General features: G+C 43.7%; 1 protein-coding gene across 2 annotated transcripts in view; it reads left to right on the plus strand.

Annotated features, from left to right (window-relative positions):
* Positions 1-6,650, plus strand: part of LOC112214779 (mitogen-activated protein kinase kinase kinase 11) — a 42,129-nt gene extending 35,479 nt beyond the window's left edge. The window contains exons 9-11 of one of the 2 annotated variants that reach the window (XR_006078949.1): positions 587-1,225; positions 2,864-5,370; positions 5,439-6,650. Coding sequence is in view for 1 of the 2 variants with exons in the window: in XM_024373792.2 (XP_024229560.1) it covers positions 587-1,225; positions 2,864-3,492 (1,268 nt within the window). In the remaining variant the exon portion in view is untranslated. Of the gene's footprint in view, positions 1-586; positions 1,226-2,863; positions 5,386-5,438 lie in introns of those variants that run through there. The other variant, XM_024373792.2, reaches the window with a different exon arrangement.
* The last annotated feature ends 11,372 nt before the right edge of the window (positions 6,651-18,022 follow it).

Consider the following 18,022-nt stretch of genomic DNA (forward strand, 5'->3'; position numbering starts at 1 on the left):
CTATCCTAACTAATTGGGTCATAGCTGATTTATAAATTGTGCTAAAGTAGTATTCTGTATGCATGAGCTGACCAACCTATCTCTCTCTCTCTCTCTCTCTCTCTCTCTCTCTCTCTCTCTATCTCTCTCTCTCTCTATCCTCTCTCTCTCTCTCTATCCTCTCTCTCTCTCTCTATCCTCTCTCTCTCTCTCTATCCTCTCTCTCTCTCTATCTCTATCCTCTCTCTCTCTCTCTATCTCTCTCTCTCTCTCTCTCTCTCTCTCTCTCTCTCTCTCTCTCTCTCTCTATCCTCTCTCTCTCTCTATCCCCTCTCTCTCTCTCTCTATCCCCTCTCTCTCTCTCTATCCTCTCTCTCTCTCTCTCTCTCTCTCTATCCTCTCTCTCTCTCTCTCTATCTCTATCTCTCTCTCTCTCTCTATCCTCTCTCTCTCTCTCTCTCTCTCTCTCTCTCTATCTCTCTCTCTCTCTATCCTCTCTCTCTCTATCCCTCTCTCTCTCTATCCCCTCTCTCTCCCCTCTCTATCCCCCCCCTCTCTATCCCCCTCTCTCTCTATCCCCCTCTCTCTCTCTCTCTCTCCTCCCCAGGCTCCTCGGTGAAAGAGCCCCCAAGGCCTACTCTACCTCAGGGTGACTCTGGCATCGAGGAGGGGGTCTCCCCGGCCGGCTCCCCCAGGCCTGAGCACCGCTCCCTGGGAGGCTTGCTGAGGAGCACCCACCGGGCCCTCCTGGGCGGCGGCTCCCTTCTGGCCTCTGTGGCCCTGGGACGACACCTGGACGTGCCTCACATCCCTCCCAGGGTTCCCCCCCGGACTAATCCCCCGCCCCTGGACCACCACCACCTTCTGCAGGAGGTCCCCATCACGGCCCTCAAAATCCCCTCCTCCTCAGACCCCCCGGTGGTGGATGACCTTATCTCCTTCTCCAACTTGGAGCACCTCCCCCGGCCCCTCTTTGACTTCCCCTGCGCCCTGCACGCCCCCGGGGTGAATCCCCTGCCCCTCACTCCACCTCCGCCTCACCGCCGGGAGAGGGCCTGCCACAGGCACGCCCAGACCCCTCAGAGCCCCCGGAGCCCCCATTACCAGGTCCAGAGGCAGGCTAGCCCAGCAGACTGGGCCCCGTCCCACCACCACACCAATGGGGAGGCAGGCTGTGACGCCTGGGGCCAGGGGTCAGACAGGAGGAGGAGGTCCAGCCAAGGCCTGCTCTCTGCCTCTCAACTAGGTGAGTGTATATGCACAGATACATGCACGCAACACACACACACACCCCACTTCCCCCTTCAGACTCCAGACAGGGGATTTTTATTATTTCATCATTACGAAGCAAAAACACACATCTCCCCCATATGTGTTGCGTGTGGCTTACTTAATAGCAGCTCTGACAGTTATAATGATGGTGTAGCAGAAGCTAAAGAGTAAAGGTAATAGATTCTCACAGTCAGTTAAGGGCTGTTTTAAAGAGTTGCCCTCCGGTGCCATTTTATATGTTCATATCAAGTCTTGTCTGTCAGACAACAGTGTTCTCTCTAAGGATGCCATCGCGGAACAGCCTCGAGCCCTTCATCAAGCCTGCCTCTGCTTGTAATGCTGCTAATAACTTGCATTTTCTAGTCAAGCAACTCATCACAAGGAGCACTTAGAGTCAAAAGCTAATAAAACAAATAACAACGCAATTACCGTACACCGTAATATGTTACGTTTTATTAGATGTAATGACATGAAAATAACAAGTTCTTATAATGTTTTTGCCAGCAACTTGTTTGGACAGAAATGGAATTACTAGAAGGAAGAAGAAAAAAAATCTCAGAACACTGCTCAGCAATTTGACTATACTTTCATGGGTACACTCAGTATGTCTGTAATTGTATTTCTATGTTTCTCTAGGATGCGTCCCAAATGGCACCCTAGTTCCTATACACTGAGTATACCCCCCCCCCAAAAATGGCACCCTAGTTCCTATACACTGAGTAAAAATGGCACCCTAGTTCCTATACACTGAGTATACCCCCCAAATGGCACCCTAGTTCCTATACACTGAGTATACCCCCCCCAAATGGCACCCTAGTTCCTATACACTGAGTATACCCCCCAAATGGCACCCTAGTTCCTATACACTGAGTATACCCCCAAATGGCACCCTAGTTCCTATACACTGAGTATACCCCCCCCAAATGGCACCCTAGTTCCTATACACTGAGTATACCCCCCCCAAATGGCACCCTAGTTCCTTCACTGAGTATACCCCCCAAATGGCACCCTAGTTCCTATACACTGAGTATACCCCCCCCAAATGGCACCCTAGTTCCTATACACTGAGTATACCCCCCCCAAATGGCACCCTAGTTCCTATACACTGAGTATACCCCCAAATGGCACCCTAGTTCCTAAATGGTATACCCCCCAAATACCCTAGTTCCTATACACTGACTATACCCCCCAGTTATTACTATTATTACTGCCTCTAGAGAGCTGTCTCGGGTCATCTGACACACACCTTTTCAACCCTATCGTCTACATGGAAGTTGATCTCGCTTCAGTGCTTATTCAATGCCCCAGTAGGGTCTAATTTCCATCATTGAAAGTGAGGTTTTTGTCAGTCTGTAATACAAGACTAAGAAGAAAATGTCTGCACACTTAGTCAATTGCCATTTATGTGATTTATGTGATATGTGGTTTATATTAACTAAGCTGTCAGTGAAATGGTTATTATTTACCTTCCTGTATCTTAGCAACCTGTTTGGGGCGTGTGGTAGATTTTGATGCTTCAGTCTTCCGAGACCTGTTTTAATTAATTGTTACGTAACATATTTATTATCATCTCTGTGTTCCACTCATCTAATCTGCTCTCTCTCTCTCTCAGGCCTGGACCTACCCATGTGCCAGGACAGTCTGGAGTCAGAAGACAATCCCTTGGCGGTCCCCTTCTCCCTTTTCCCTGACCCTCGCCTCTGGAGCCCCAAAACACGTCGCCTGGAGGTCAACATCATCCCCCGCCCGCGCCCCTCCCCCATCCGACCCCGCATCGACCCCTGGAGCTTCGTCTCTGCTGGGGGCGGTGGCGGAGTGTTCGGTGGTGCCCGCAGCCCTCGACGGTCAGATAGCCACCCATTGGGGTACCAGCCCTCGCCCACCAACCCCTTCACGAACTGTGACCCCTTCCCCTCCCCGGACTGCGACCCATTCTCCCTGAGAGCCGACCCATTGTCAGGCATTACGCCCGACACGCCCTCGCCCTTTGACCCCTTCTCGCCACCGTTCCCCACCTCCCGCTCGGCGCCCTGCTCCACCAACGGGTCCCCAACCCTGCCCACGTTCCGGGTGGCGCCTCTGAACCCGGCCGACTCGCCGCTTATCGACCTGGGCTGGGCGGCGTTGTGTGGGGTCGGGGTCAAGCCCCTGGAGGTCACCAAAGAGAAGACGCGACCCGGGAGGACTCTGGGACTCAAGCCCTTCAAGTCCCCCACGCAACCCAGAGACGATCGCTTCTAAACTTAACCTCCAACCCTGACCTTGCCTTTCTCATAGCACAGAGTTTATAGAAGTGTTTTTTTTTTTAAAGGAATGCGGCCCCCAGCCCCCTAAATGGACAGGTACAGGTTGTGTATATCCTGTGTTAGGAATGAGGAGGATTTGGAGTCCTATTCAAAACAAAAATGCACATGACACTCATGCATGCCCCCCTTTAGGGGAATTGTGGGAAATGGGGTGCCCAAACAGTGGAGTGGTTTTGTGTTGCCTTAGAAACCAACAAGGAAGCTAAGCCTGCCTGCCATCTAGCTCCGTGACAATGGATTGTGGGAGTGGATTTCTGTGCACAACAAACCAACGTCTGATGCCCATTTCATTCCAGAGGATTTCTCTCTCACATCTATTTTGGAGAGTCCGATCGGTGGGCTTCTCCAGACTCAATCAGACGTCCCTCTATCGCTTCCACTCGTGTCGCTCACTACTTTTTGAAGTGTGTGGATAATACGAAGCTGGAAACAGCAGCTTGCTTTATCTGTGGCTCTGAAAGCATTCAGGGCCTTGGACATTTAGAGTGCAATTTGCTTTATAAAGCATTTTAAAAGGTTTCTGGTCTTGAGTGGTGAACCTACTTCAGAGCCTATTTTCTATGATTTGGCTTAAATGTGCAAAGGACTAGGAGCTAAGTGAAGCTAGGTGCAAGATATGACGATGATTCTGGTCTTACCCTCGACAAACAAACAAACAAATTCTCAAGCATGTTTGTCTCTCTCTGCAATAAATAACATGTGATGGGTCTATGTGAGAGAGTACTCCAAGTATGGCTACAGAGGTGCCATATCATCCAATCGATAATTCCTTAGAGATCCCCTGGATATTAAAGCCAAACAAACCCAGGACCCAGGCATTCAAAACAGGAAAAAGATAACATTCCAATAACATTCTGACCACATTCCCAAAATGCGACTGATTTTATTTTGGCAGGTCAGCAGGCGACAAAGCCTGGTGAGACTAGAGGCGCCTCAAAGCACATTCCGTTCATGTGGCAAAGAATGTGACTGCTTCAGCCCACAGCGTTATACATGTTTGCCCTTACAGTATGGCAGAGTGGTAGGGCGCATAACAATAGCCCCTCTCCCATTTGTCCAGTATTATCTACCAGGATTGGTCTGTCCAGTCCAACAAGGGAATACTGTTAAATCTTGATTGGATGAAATCCTGGAAGGAGCAACTTAAGGAGGATCACTGACTATTACACTCATTTATTAGTGACTAATTGGCATGTTAGAAGGGAAGCTACAGTATAATAGCCTGCAAACAAATTGATATCCTCTCACAAGAAAACGTGCCATTAGAAGCCAATGGCTGTTTCGTTCTAGGGGAAGAGAGTTTACCCAAGTGGCAAGCTTTGTAATTAGTCTTAATGACTGTGCTGACAAACTGAGTGATAATATTAATTAGGATTGTGATAAGGACAGGGTTAATTTATTAACATGGAGATATTTGCCTAATTGATACATTTCCCCCAACATAAAGTTTAGACTAAATGAGTCGGTTTCTTAAAAGGGATTTAAGCAGTGCTGTTCGATATCGCATCCACGGCAGGAGTCCCCTTTAATGCGATTCCAGATGATACAGAAGCCTGCCCCCTTTAGAGCAATGCCTCATTATAAGGGTTTGGAGTTTTTCCTGGCCAATGGACATGACCAGGGGATCAGAGTACTTCGTTCCTGGTCAGGTCGCGTGACAAAGGGCCCAGAGTACTTCGTTCCTGGTCAGGTCGCGGGACCAGGGGCACAGAGTACTTCGTTCCTGGTCAGGTCGTGTGACAAAGGGCCCAGAGTACTTCGGTCCTGGTCAGGTCGCGTGACAAAGGGCCCAGAGTACTTCGTTCCTGGTCAGGTCGCGTGACAAAGGGCCCAGGCCTGGTCAGAGTGACAAAGGGCCCAGAGTACTTCGTTCCTGGTCAGGTCGCGTGACAAAGGGCCCAGAGTTCTTCGTTCCTGGTCAGGTCGCGGGACCAGGGGCACAGAGTACTTTGTTCCTGGTCAGGTCGCGGGACCAGGGGCACAGAGTTCTTCGTTCCTGGTCAGGTCAGATGGTCAGCAGAGACTCCTAGCCTTACCCACCACTTATATCCCCCTTCTTCTCAGGTCAGGCAAACTGCTCCGCTCTTGATCCAAAGAGATTGGGTCTGTTTTCGCTTCACACCATTGACTACTGACTGGACTGCATCTCAACCTATAAGGTGCCTCCCCTCTCTACCTCTCCCCCTATGTGATGTGCACATAACTACTTAGAGACATATCATCTTTGATCTTTGTCATCGTTCTTATTGAGATTTGTTTGAGAGGCAGGTGTGGCCTGAGACTACAGTATATGTCAACCCCAAATCGGTCTGTCATCATTTCATATCCGATATAGAACAGAAAGTGAGCATTCATTCCAGGCGAAGATACATGTCCTATGGAATTTCAATTGTGATTATTGGAAATAAACAGCTAGCGGCGTCAATGTCTGAGTCGATAAGGGCAGTCCAGTGCAACTCTGAGTAGGAGTGGTCTAGTCATCACCAAAGGACAAGGAAATGGCCAAGGATGTTTAGGATTCTAAAAGTCAATTGCAAAAAGTAATTTTATTCCCATTCATAGTATTACAAATTGGTATTTCAAAAGGGTCCTTTCTAGGTTTAGTTTGTAGATTTGTAAACCATCCATGCAGTGCCCTGTGACACTGAATGCTCAAATACACCCTTATTGTACTGACTTGTGTTCCAACCCAACACCCCACGGTGTGTGTGAATGCCTGCCAAAAAACTAGTGTACATATATGGAATAGGGTGCCATTGAATATAGAGCAGCTCCTCCGCTCTGCGCCCCTGGCTTTTCCCTCTCCCATCACAGAGTCATCTAAAGCTGTGGCAGGTATGTTATTGCCTACTATACTAGTCCATACAAGACCCCTGCACTTTAGCCTCAACATACAAGTCAACAGACAACCCCTGTAATTCCCATAGGGATGAAACTGAGACTGATGGTCGAAATTGTCGCAAGAGCATCGGTATTGCTGCCTGTCTGTCTGTCTGTCTCGTCATGTGTCCGTCTGTCTCGGTCCAAGCCCTCGTGTCCGTCTGTCTCGTCATGTGTCAGTCTGTCTCGGTCCAAGCCCTCGTGTCCGTCTGTCCTCGTGTCAAGCCCTCTGTCTCTGTCTCGTCATGTGTCCGTCTGTCTCGGTCCAAGCCCTCGTGTCCGTCTGTCTCGTCATGTGTCAGTCTGCCTCCAAGCCCTCGTGTCCGTCTGTCTCGTTATGTGTCAGTCTGTCTCGGTCCAAGCCCTTGTGTCCGTCTGTCTCGTTATGTGTCCGTCTGTCTCGGTCCAAGCCCTCGTGTCCGTCTGTCCCGTCATGTGTCCGTCTGTCTCGGTCCAAGCCCTCATGTCCGTCTCAGTTCGTCAAGGTCTTATCTGTGATATCCTTTAGACCACACGCTGCCAGTTGGATGTGTCCAACCCTTTAGAAGCTGTAGTGTAGTGCACAGATAACCCCAAAGAGAGTTTACTCAACTTATGCCTCTCTACATTTTTGTGAAGTTGTATGTTTGCTTTACTAAGGGCACAGTCACTATCCACCTATGTGATGATCTTGTGTAGATGATCAGTTTGACTATGTTTGATTGTTTTAGGTCAAGAGTCAGAGTGATCAGTTTGAGGAGTCTGTTTTGATCTTGGCAAGCCATCAGACAATCAGATACAGTGGAATCTCCCCTTCATGTTGGGTGTCATACTACACTGGCAATGAGATTGAACATTTACAATTTTCTTGAAATAACTAGCTGTATTTGTATTTATTATGGATCCCCATTAGCTGCTGCCTTAGATGGGCTCTTCCCAGGGTCCAGCCAAATGAAGACAGTTAAAACAATACAATACATTCACAACACATTAAGTGTGTGCCCTCAGGCACCTTCTCCACTGCCATTTATCTACAATACAAAATCCATGTGTGTGTGCCTGTGTTTGTCTCTTCACAGTCCCTGCTGTTTCATATGGTGCAAAGGTCATTAGATGATAAACTTTGGGATGACCTTTCGGTTGTACACGATTCAAATTCACTCATGATGTCTGGATAGAATCAAAAGTCTACCTTATCTCCCTGGCCTTAACCCAATTGAAAGAAAAAACCCTCCGCCCTTGTTTCTCTCTTTTGATTATCTCCATGGTCTTCTAACCTGGTCATGGTGATGACAGGTTTTTGGACAGGAAACTAGATTCCTTGAGCGCTCCTAGACCGCTGTCGGGTCGCGCCGCTGGTCCCTTGATTGATGTGGATGACAGGCGGCGCTCCAATAAGAATCTCCTGACGAGTTGTTTGTGACGCGCCGGCCCTTTCAGGCATTGCCTCATCCGTCATGGCGAATCGGCGCCCCCCCCCCCCATCCGTGCTGACAGGCCTGAATGAAACAGAACTTTGCAGAGGAGGAGAGGAAAGTAAAGCCAATAGACCATGTTAGGTCTCTAGGACAAATACTGGCTTCATTCATGCATACTTTGTCCATTTGTGTCAAGCCTTGAGGTGTATCAGTTAGTAACATAACCAAATTATTGAAGCTCTTTTATTTTCACTTAACAAATCGCAACGGGTCTATTACGGTAATTGCTTCCTGCCTCAGCCAAGGCATGCTCGCCCTCTCCTTCATCGTTAGTGGAGATTTAGGGCCGGACGCGGCTCATTTACCCAGCATCCTCGCTACTTACCTGGACTGAATGAATTAGACGTTCATTCAAATAAACCCGATTTATGGACTCCATTTCCACCCTCTCGTACCCAGCTATTATTACCAGAGGGGGATTATGTCTCTTTGTGAACACCTGTCATGTACTTTTGTTCTGCATGATGTTGTCAAACAAAATGATTAAAGATTACCTTTACCAACTGTGGGGGAAAATAGTCTCTAGGGAGCCAACAATGTGCGAGGCTAAGCCAATACCAGGTGTCGTCTAGTTCTGAAGCCAGCTCTTAAGCCTATTTCTCATCCGTTTTCATCTGAATGCTCTTCAAGGTCACAATCGGTTGTCCTCTCGTTCAAATGATAACAGTTAAGATGCCTAAGTCAAATAAATGAGGCAGATTTGTTTCCAAGACAACCACACTAGACAACAACACTTGGGTTCCCGAGTGGCTCAGCGGTCTAAGGCACTGCATCTCAGTGCAAGAGGCGTCACTACAGTCCCTGGATCGAATCCAGGCTGCATCACATCCGGCCCATAAGGCAGGGCACACATTGGCCCAACGTCATCCGGGTTTGGCCAGGGTAGGCTGTCATTGTAAATAAGAATTTGTTCTTAACTGGCTTGCCTAGATAAATAAAGGTTTTTTTATATATATATATACACACACATACACACATATATATATATATATATATATATATATATATATATATATATATATATATACACACACACACAGGGATGATTCAAAATATAGTACACTTTAGAGGGAGCGATTGGCTGTAGACTAAACATTACACGCGCATGTGCTTTTGACACATCTTTGTTAATTGCTCATACAGGTAACGGCTTTCTTTCTTACACTCGGTCAATAGTCAAACAGGAAAATAATAAGAGCAGTTTGGCTACGGAGGAGACTCATCTAGACCTTGGAACTAAATAACCACAGATTGGCCCATGCGTCGTTCTCCCACATTTTATGAACTGAACTGAATTCTGGGTAGCTGCTTTATTTTTTTTATTTAACTAGGCAAGTCCTTACACAAAAGCATATGGAACACGTAAATTGAATAAACCAACTTAGAATATCTCTGATGGAGCTGTCAGAGATGGTTACCCTGTCAACCTGAATTAGACTGATTCCGATAAATGAAGTATTTGATTTCTCTCTCTTGTCCTTTCAGTTTATTTGAGTAAACAGTTCAGATGCAAGATATGTGGGGGGTATTTGTTGGTATAGGTCATCTCACTAAAGTCCTGCTTAAATGGACTAATTTAATCAAAATCATCAAACAATAAGTAACCTATAAAAGATGGTTTGGATGGTGCAATTCCCTGGGATATGTTCGGACTCAGATAATCACAGTACTGTACACAGTGCATTTGGAAAGTATTCCGACAATTTGTTACTTTACAACCTTATTCTAAAATTGATTAAATTGCCCCCCCCGGCCTCAATCTACACACAATATCCCATATTGACAAAGCAAAAACAGTTTTTTAGAAATGTTTGCTCCTTTATTACAAATAAAATAACAAATACCTTATTTACATAAGAATTCAGACCCTTTGCTATGAGACTGAGGAACTCTGGAGCTCTGTCAGAGTGACCATCGTGTTCTTGGTCACATCCCTGACCAAGACCCTTCTCCCCCGATTGCTCAGTTTGGCCGGGTGGCCAGCTCTAGGAAGAGCCTTGGTGGTTCCAAACTTCTTCCATTTAAGAATGATGGAGACCACTGTGTTCTTTTCGGGATCTTCAATGCTGCAGGAATGTTTTGTACCCTTCCCCAGATCTGTGCCTCGACACAATCCTGTCTCGGAGCTCTACGGACTATTCCTTTCACCTCGTGTTTTTTTTTTGCTCTGACATGCACTGTCAACTGTGGGACCTTTTATATAGACAGGCGTGTGCCTTTCCAAATCATGTCCAATCAATTGAACTTACTACACGTGGACTCTAAGTTGTAGGAACATCTCAAGGATGATCATTGGAAACAGGATGCATCTGAGAATATCGAGTCTCACAGCAAAGGGTCTGAATAGTTATGTAAATAGTTTTATATACTTTTTTCCCCCCAACAATTTGGAAAACCTGTTTTCGCTCTGTCATTATGGGGTATTGTGTGTAGATTGAGGGGGGAAAATGTATTTAATCCATTTTAGAATAAGGCTGTAACGTAACAAAATGTGAAAAAAGGGAAGGGGTCTGAATACTTTCCAAATACACTGTAGTATTCCTTACCATGACCAGCTCCCATCAGCTTGCTATGGAGTTTTATATAGGGTGACAAGTGATAGGATATCCTATTGTTATAATGGCCCTTCTTCTTTTTGAAACACTGGACTTAAAACATTTTGAAGAGGGCCAGAGACTGTCTACATTAGGATGCTTGATTGCTTCATCTTTTTGGACGACATAGTTTTTAATTGTATTTCACATTAGGTTTTCACTGGAGTATTTAAGATGGAACAGTATGGGTGCTTCAGTGGGGGGAAACTCTGACGTTCCTGCTTCCAAATTGAACCAAATGGTTCTGTAAAATCTCTCTAGGCATAAATATTTTTCGAGAGATATCCTTCTGACATTGAACAAGATCCCAACCGGAGATCCATTCGAGGCACCCATACTGATAGACTGCTATCAACCTAGTAGAGATGAGGTCTTCAGTTTGACTGAAATATGTCTTGACAACAGTGGACATTTTGTGACCTCCTCCCTGTCTTTGTAGAATATATATTTGCTTTCTTCAAAACATAGGCTATGTGATGAGTATTATGTTGCATTTCCTCAAAGCATTTTCCCAGATTTGGGGCTCTATTCAGTCTGTATCGCTGAAGCGTTACAGATTTTGCGAATAGAAATTTAAAGGTAATTTCTGAGTGAGCCGTCATATGCAGCATTTACCTAGAATGCTGTCTCCGCCAACGTGGGAACATTGCCTTTAAATTTCAGCTTGGCAATAGGAATTGAATAGAGCCCTTGGTTTCTGCTCGTATGAGTTTGTCGTTGGGCTTTGAGAGGATGTCGTCATTTGTTGAGTTGTTTGTGAAATCCGCACTGGGCTGGGCCTAATCTAAAACTATTTTATTGTTGTGCATCAGAGGCGTGTTTGTGTATGTGTGAGAATGTATGTACTTTTTTTTCTTTGTTCTTGATTATTTTAATGGGGTTTAACCTGTGGAAGAACATAAAGGAAACACTCAAAAAGAAAACGAGACCAAATAAAATGTAACACGACCCTGAGATGTGTGGTTTTATTATTTACCTTTGGGGTTTTTCCAAATGAAAAGCTAGCAATAATTAATCCATATATTAATCCAAGTCTATTCATTTTTATATATATATATATATATATATATATATATATATATATATATATATATTCATTTATTTTCCTAGGAAGTGTAGCTACACTTCCTCTCTACACCTCATGTAAAAATAAAAGTCCCCTAAAAGCCTTGTGTGCATGGATTGCTGCCCACATATGATGCACATGCAGGACTTTTATTTTGTGGTGAGCAGAGAAGAAGTGACCTGTCACCTGTAAGGAAGGTTACCTAAAGCAGATCCCTGTTTGGAAAGTCTGTTGAATAATACTTTGCTGTGGATGTTTTGTTACCAGCTGCGTATGGACTAACCACACAGACAACCGGCTAGGGAAATTGAAATAGAATTTTATTCAACATTTTGGCTTGCGGGGAACTTTTCAAAAATAGTCTAACTGTGAATAGCTATAGAAGATCTCTTGAAAGTAAAGCTACACAATATATTTAGTTAATGCCACAACAAATATCTATAGAATATCAAGCTGCACAATTAATTTAAATGGGAAATAGGTTATTTGTAGGCTATATGCTTCCTTCGCGGTGCAGTGTGTTAGACACGTGAAAGGATCAGCTGTCTTTATCTCTCCCACGTTTTCTGTGTGACCGTACACATTTATATGGTGTGGCGGTTGTGAAGCCCAATGCTTTTCAGATACACGGGGTGAGGAGCAGTGTGTGTGTGTGTGTTCACTGTGCTCAGTTCACTGACCCATATGTTACACACACACACACCAGAGTGAGGGTTTTGTTCTTCATGGTCAGTGCTTTGTCTCCCATCGCCTTGCTTACGTTGTGACTAACCCAGTGCCATTTTGTAAAGACAGACCAGGTAGAAATACATGTTCCCATGAAACAAAAGAGAACCCCAGACACTCTGGATAGACACAGTCACCTCCAAAATGATTGGCACCCTTGATAAAGATCAGCAAAAAATACTGTATATAATAAATTATACAAATACTGAGCTGTATTGTACAATCATAAAAATGGGAGAATTATACTGTGTTATACTAATACTTTGCTCAGAGAAAAATCTTTTGTCTAACAAAAGTGTTTAAGCAAAAATGTTTTTTGATATCGCTGTTTTCCATACTTCTGCGAGGATAACAGCACTTTGGCTTTCTCTATAATGTTTTATGAGATTGGATAGCACATTGGGAGGGATTTTAGACCATTCCTCCATACAGACTCTTTCTAGATCCTTCATATCCTTTGGTCTGCACTTATGGACTGCCCTCTTCAAACCACAGATTTTCACTGGGATTCAAGTCTGGAGACTGAGATGGCCATTGCAACATTTTCTTTTTTTTGTGCTTGGAGTTATTGTCTTGCTGGAAGATCCACTTCCAAGTTTCAGCCTCCTGACAGAGGCAACCAGGTTCTTGGTTAATATGTTCTGGTACTTGGTAGAGTTCATGATGCCGTTGACCTTAACAAGGGCCTCAGGACCGGTGCAAGCAAAACAGCCCTATAACATCAAAGATCCACCACCATATTTTACAGTAGGTATGAGGGTTATTATCTGCTTATTTCGAGGCCAAAGAGGACTATTTTCACCGTCTGACCATAGCACCCGGTTCCAATTGAATTGCCAATGCCATTTAGCAAACTCCAGGCCTTTACTTGTGTTGGTTGCTGTCAATAAAGGCTGTTTATGGCAACCCTTCTAACTAGACTATTGGCATGGAGGTGGCGTCTAATTGTAGATTTGGAGACCCCAACATGTGACCAAGTCCTGTAATTCTCCAACTGTGGCCCTTGGACTTTTCTTAGCCTCCCGAACCATCTTCCTCACTGCGTGGGGACAAGATGTAATTGTCTCCTCTGCAATGTAAGTTTACCACTTCCAGTCGTTTTAAAATGCTTAATTGCACCCAATGCCTGGTTTTGGGGAAGTCAACAACCATTTGTCTCTTCATTTGTGACTTCCTTGCAGTTCACCTTGGTGACGAATGACACTGATTTTTCATGCGTTTTACCAGATGTTTAAACCCCAGTGAAACCGGAATCCATGGAAAGACACAATACAGTGAAATGTTAACGCAGGTCACAGGTCAGGTTTTTGCTCATTTTTATCAAGGGTGCCAATAATTCTGGAGATGACTGTATATGGCTGGCTCAGATATTCAGTGCAGTGTAACTAAATGGCATGTTCTGCAGTGCATATACACTGCCCTAAAGGAAAACTACACACCAAAAATAGTTTTTGGGGTATTTGTTTCATTAGTCCATTGTTGACATAGTCCCAACATGTTTTTGCTTTACAGCAATCCTTTAAGTATCTGAGCCAGACATTTAGACGGACTGTAATATAATAATATGCTGCAGCCAACTCCGTATGAGCTCGATTCAGATTTAGGAAATGTACACCTTTCCTACTCACTTCTCAGTAGTTGGTATTCAAACGTACTTTTATGCAGGTGCAGTAACGGGCTTTGCAGGCGTGGTTGCTTTACGCGCACTAAGTACATTTTAATTTAAACGCTGAAATTAAATGAAACATTCAATACAAAGCCATCCCTTTAAATTTGGTGAACCTTTTTACTTTTCTCGACAGACACACTAGAATATATGGAGAGAACAGTTCAGAATATTAAGTATCAATTAAAGAAAGCCAAATAAATACTCACATAAATACTTTCTCATTGTCAGCACCAATACTTTGATCTTGTATATTATTTAGGATTAGGAGAATCAGTTTGAAGAGCCTTTACGCATTAAATATATTGAATCAAAAATAGTGGGTTGATTAATCCTGAAAATTGCCATATTCAATTGTTCAATCCGTGAAATATTGGAAGCTGAAGTGTACAATAGAGGTTTAACAGTAGTCCTATAAATGTACCCTAATAATCCTCACTAATCGTAGCACTTTGATGACAACGGTCCAGTCGTCGTGGACCGTGCTCCAGGTTTAAACTGCGACGTATGGTCTGCATTCCATAATGATTCAAATAGGCTACATGTCCCAATGATTGCACAACTTGTAATATGTTAGTCTAGTTGGATCCACTATTGCTAGCAATCGTCAGGAACAACCATACTAACGTGACAGAGGAAAGTGCTCCCCCAACTCGCGCTATATGTAAAAGGTGGAAAACTGTTTCAGAATTTAGGCTAGTTGTGAGGTCTAAACATGCAAATTAGCTCTGCAAATCTGACTCCAAAATGCAGTGTCTTTACGTTTCTAGAGACGTTATCATTAAATGACTCTTGCCTTCAGAAAGTATTCATACCCCTTGATTTACTCCACATTTTGATGAGTTACAGCCTCAATTCAAAATGGATTAAATATATTTTTTTCTGAGTTCAGAAGGATGCCAGTACTTTTGTACTTACTTGGTATATTGATACACCGCCCGAAATGTAATTAATAACTTCACTATGCTCAAAGGGATATTCAATGTCTGCTTTTTATTTCATTAACACCCATCTACCAATAGGTGCCATTCTTTGCAAGGCATTGGGAAACCTCCCTGGTCTTTCATGTTAACATGTTAGCCATTATTCTTGCACACAGAGTGAGTCCATGTAACTAATTATGATGAGTTGTTAAGCACATTTTTACTCCTGAACTTATTTAGGCTTGCCATAACAAAGTGGTTGAATACTTATCGACTCAAGACATTTCAGCTTTTTGTTTTTTTTATTCATTTGTAAAAATGTCTAAAAACATAATTCCACTTTGGCATTATGGAGTATTGTGTGTAGGCCAGGGATACATCTCAATTTAATCCATTTTAAATTCAGGCTATAACACAACCAAATGTTGAAAAAATCAATGGGTGTGAATACTTTCTGAAGGCTCTGCATCTAAGTACTACTCTGAGACTTTGCACTTTAAAACTCTTACGCCTCATAGAATGTCAATTCACATCCAAAACACACAGAGAAAGCAATTATTCCATCCCAAATGGCACCCTATCCCCTACATAGTGCACTACTTTTAACCAGCGCCTTACAAGCCTCGATCAAAAGTAGTGCACTATATAGGGACGGGGCGGCAGGGTAGCCTAGTGGTTAGAGCGTTGGACTAGTAACCGAAAGGTTGCAAGTTCGAATCCCCGAGCTGACAAGGTACAAATCTGTCGTTCTGCCCCTGAACAGGCAGTTAACCCACTGTTCCTAGGCCATCATTGAAAATAAGAATTTGTTCTTGACTGACTTGCCTAGTAAAATAAAGGAAAAATTAAAAATAGGGTGCCATTTGGAAGATACATAAAAGGAGTACCCTCTGGACCGAGGTCTTTGAGGCTCTCACTGTTACCATGTGAAGTGAATGTCTATAGGTATCTGTGCATATTTCTATAGTATTTATGTATTTGTTCTGTTTTCTTTTAACTTTGCTTTTAGTACACAATCATTCAATGCTAGAAATAAATGTTTTACATTTCCCCTCAAATCCTACTTTCATGTAACAAAATACATTTTTCTTATACTATATTTGACAAATGATTTTAGCGTGGGTAGGCCTAATGCATCGAAGCAGTAAAAATGTAATTAAATCAGAATCCCCACTCGTCCAAAGCACTCCACTCCTCAAGGGAGGACGCCATCCTCATCATTAATAAAGAATAGACACAGACTTTCTCTTAGCATTCCGATCTGCCTCTGTTCTGGTGATTCTCCTTTGAACTGATTCCTTTTCTTTGAGGGAAATCTGAAGGAGCGGAGAACCTTGAGCCCTATGCGAGATTACGTTTGTTTAAATCCAAATCCATAAAGAGTGCATTTCCCTGTTCATCAAAGCGTAATGTTAAGAAGATGATTAAGGTTGGGAGAACTTGGTAAAAATTATGATTTTTATCTTTGACTGGTGCTTGCAAGCTTTCTGAGGGAAAGAAAGGCTTCTAAACTTTGTTATTCCTTCTGATTTGGTAGTTTGCTGGCTTTCATTTTGTATCCAGGGATGATTTTAACACAACCACACCATTGAACTGAACTCCAATGCCATGCAAAAATATAATTGGGTGAATATGTAATACCTATGCCGTTTGTAGTCCCACTGAAAAAGTAAACAAGACCAACTACATTTTTCTGAGGGCCTTTAAGTTGAGGCAAATAGAGCTAAATTGTTGTTTTCTTTCCGTTTTTTTTAATTACCACAATTTGTTAGATTAACTTCCTACAAGATCAGAAAATTATGAACACACAATTATATCATCATCATAAAAGGGGTAGTTCTATATTAGGAAAGTGCGTTTAGTTTAGACAGCATCACCACTTAATCACACTCCATGCCCACAGGCCACAGACCGTAGCTAGCTATACTCTAAAGGCTACTCAAAGGAAGGATGTGGCTAGCCTAGCCCTCGCTCAGATTCCATGTGGTGGTCAAAGCTGGTGGATAAATGAAGATAGTTCACACAGGCCTTTTACTGTTTGAAAAAAGTGGGTGTGTTTCCCATAGACACCAATGCAATAGCAGTTGGGTCTGGTCTACTTAGTTCATTAACTTTCTTTTTGACCCCCAAAAAAAAAAAAAAAAAACAGCAAGTGGGGTGTTTTGCTTACTCTTCTATCTCTGGTGGTGGGAGGGCTGGTTGTTTGGTGTGCTCAGAGAGGAAGTGAGGTTTTACTCTGCCCATGAAAACAAGCCTACGAAGTCGGATAGTTGAGAGCGTGTCAAATTTGGTCAACAAAAAATGTAATGGCTAATTTGCTACGTGAGGCGTATTTTATTCGAATAGAAGTTTCGGAATGGCTAGGTTGTTATGAATGTACTAACCTAACATAGCAGGTGTAAAATAAACGCCTGAAACGAGTTCCCCTACATGCTGGTCTTGACGAGAAGAAAAAAGCTGTCCGGAGGTTTCTTCTGCACTGTTCAACCAATCCAGTAAATGAGGAGGAGTTCAAATGGAATGTCGCCAGAGATTATTTTTAGGAGATGGGAAACTCCATTGGAATCGTATGAGTGCCCATTGTGTACGTTGCCCATATGTCGTCAATGGGCCATGTCGTACATTCTCGGCAATTTTGGGACAAAGAGGGCTCTCCTTCAAGGTGTGAATGGGAGTCAAATGGGTGCTAGCTAAAAAAACAACAACATTGGCATGAATAACGTCAACAAGAAGTACATTACAAATATTTTCCGAGATGTGAGATAATTAACTTGTTTTTAGTAATATCGTATAGCTTAGGAATCGTGACATTACGTACATTCGAGGAAAATGGGCAAGTTTCTCGACTCATACCCTGACTTTGAGAAGGGTTTGCCTGACAATTATTTTAGCAATCGCATGACAATGTGAACACGATTGGTCGACAGTTTGCTGGGTGGGGCGTTATACTTTCTTCCGTTTATATTCACAATGGGATTCCTATCTCCTCTTTTCTCTATCTCTGGTGTCGCCTTGTTAACATCCAAAAGCAGGCTCTCTTTCCATTTCCCCGGAAAACTGGAATATCTGGTTGCTGGGGCCTTGACAGAGGCTATGAATGCATTGATATAAGTGGACGACTTTATATCGGAGATGTGCCTGTTGTCCTAGGGA

The sequence above is a fragment of the Oncorhynchus tshawytscha genome, linkage group LG15 (genome assembly GCF_018296145.1).
Source record: "Oncorhynchus tshawytscha isolate Ot180627B linkage group LG15, Otsh_v2.0, whole genome shotgun sequence".
In the NCBI taxonomy this organism is placed as follows: domain Eukaryota; kingdom Metazoa; phylum Chordata; class Actinopteri; order Salmoniformes; family Salmonidae; genus Oncorhynchus; species Oncorhynchus tshawytscha.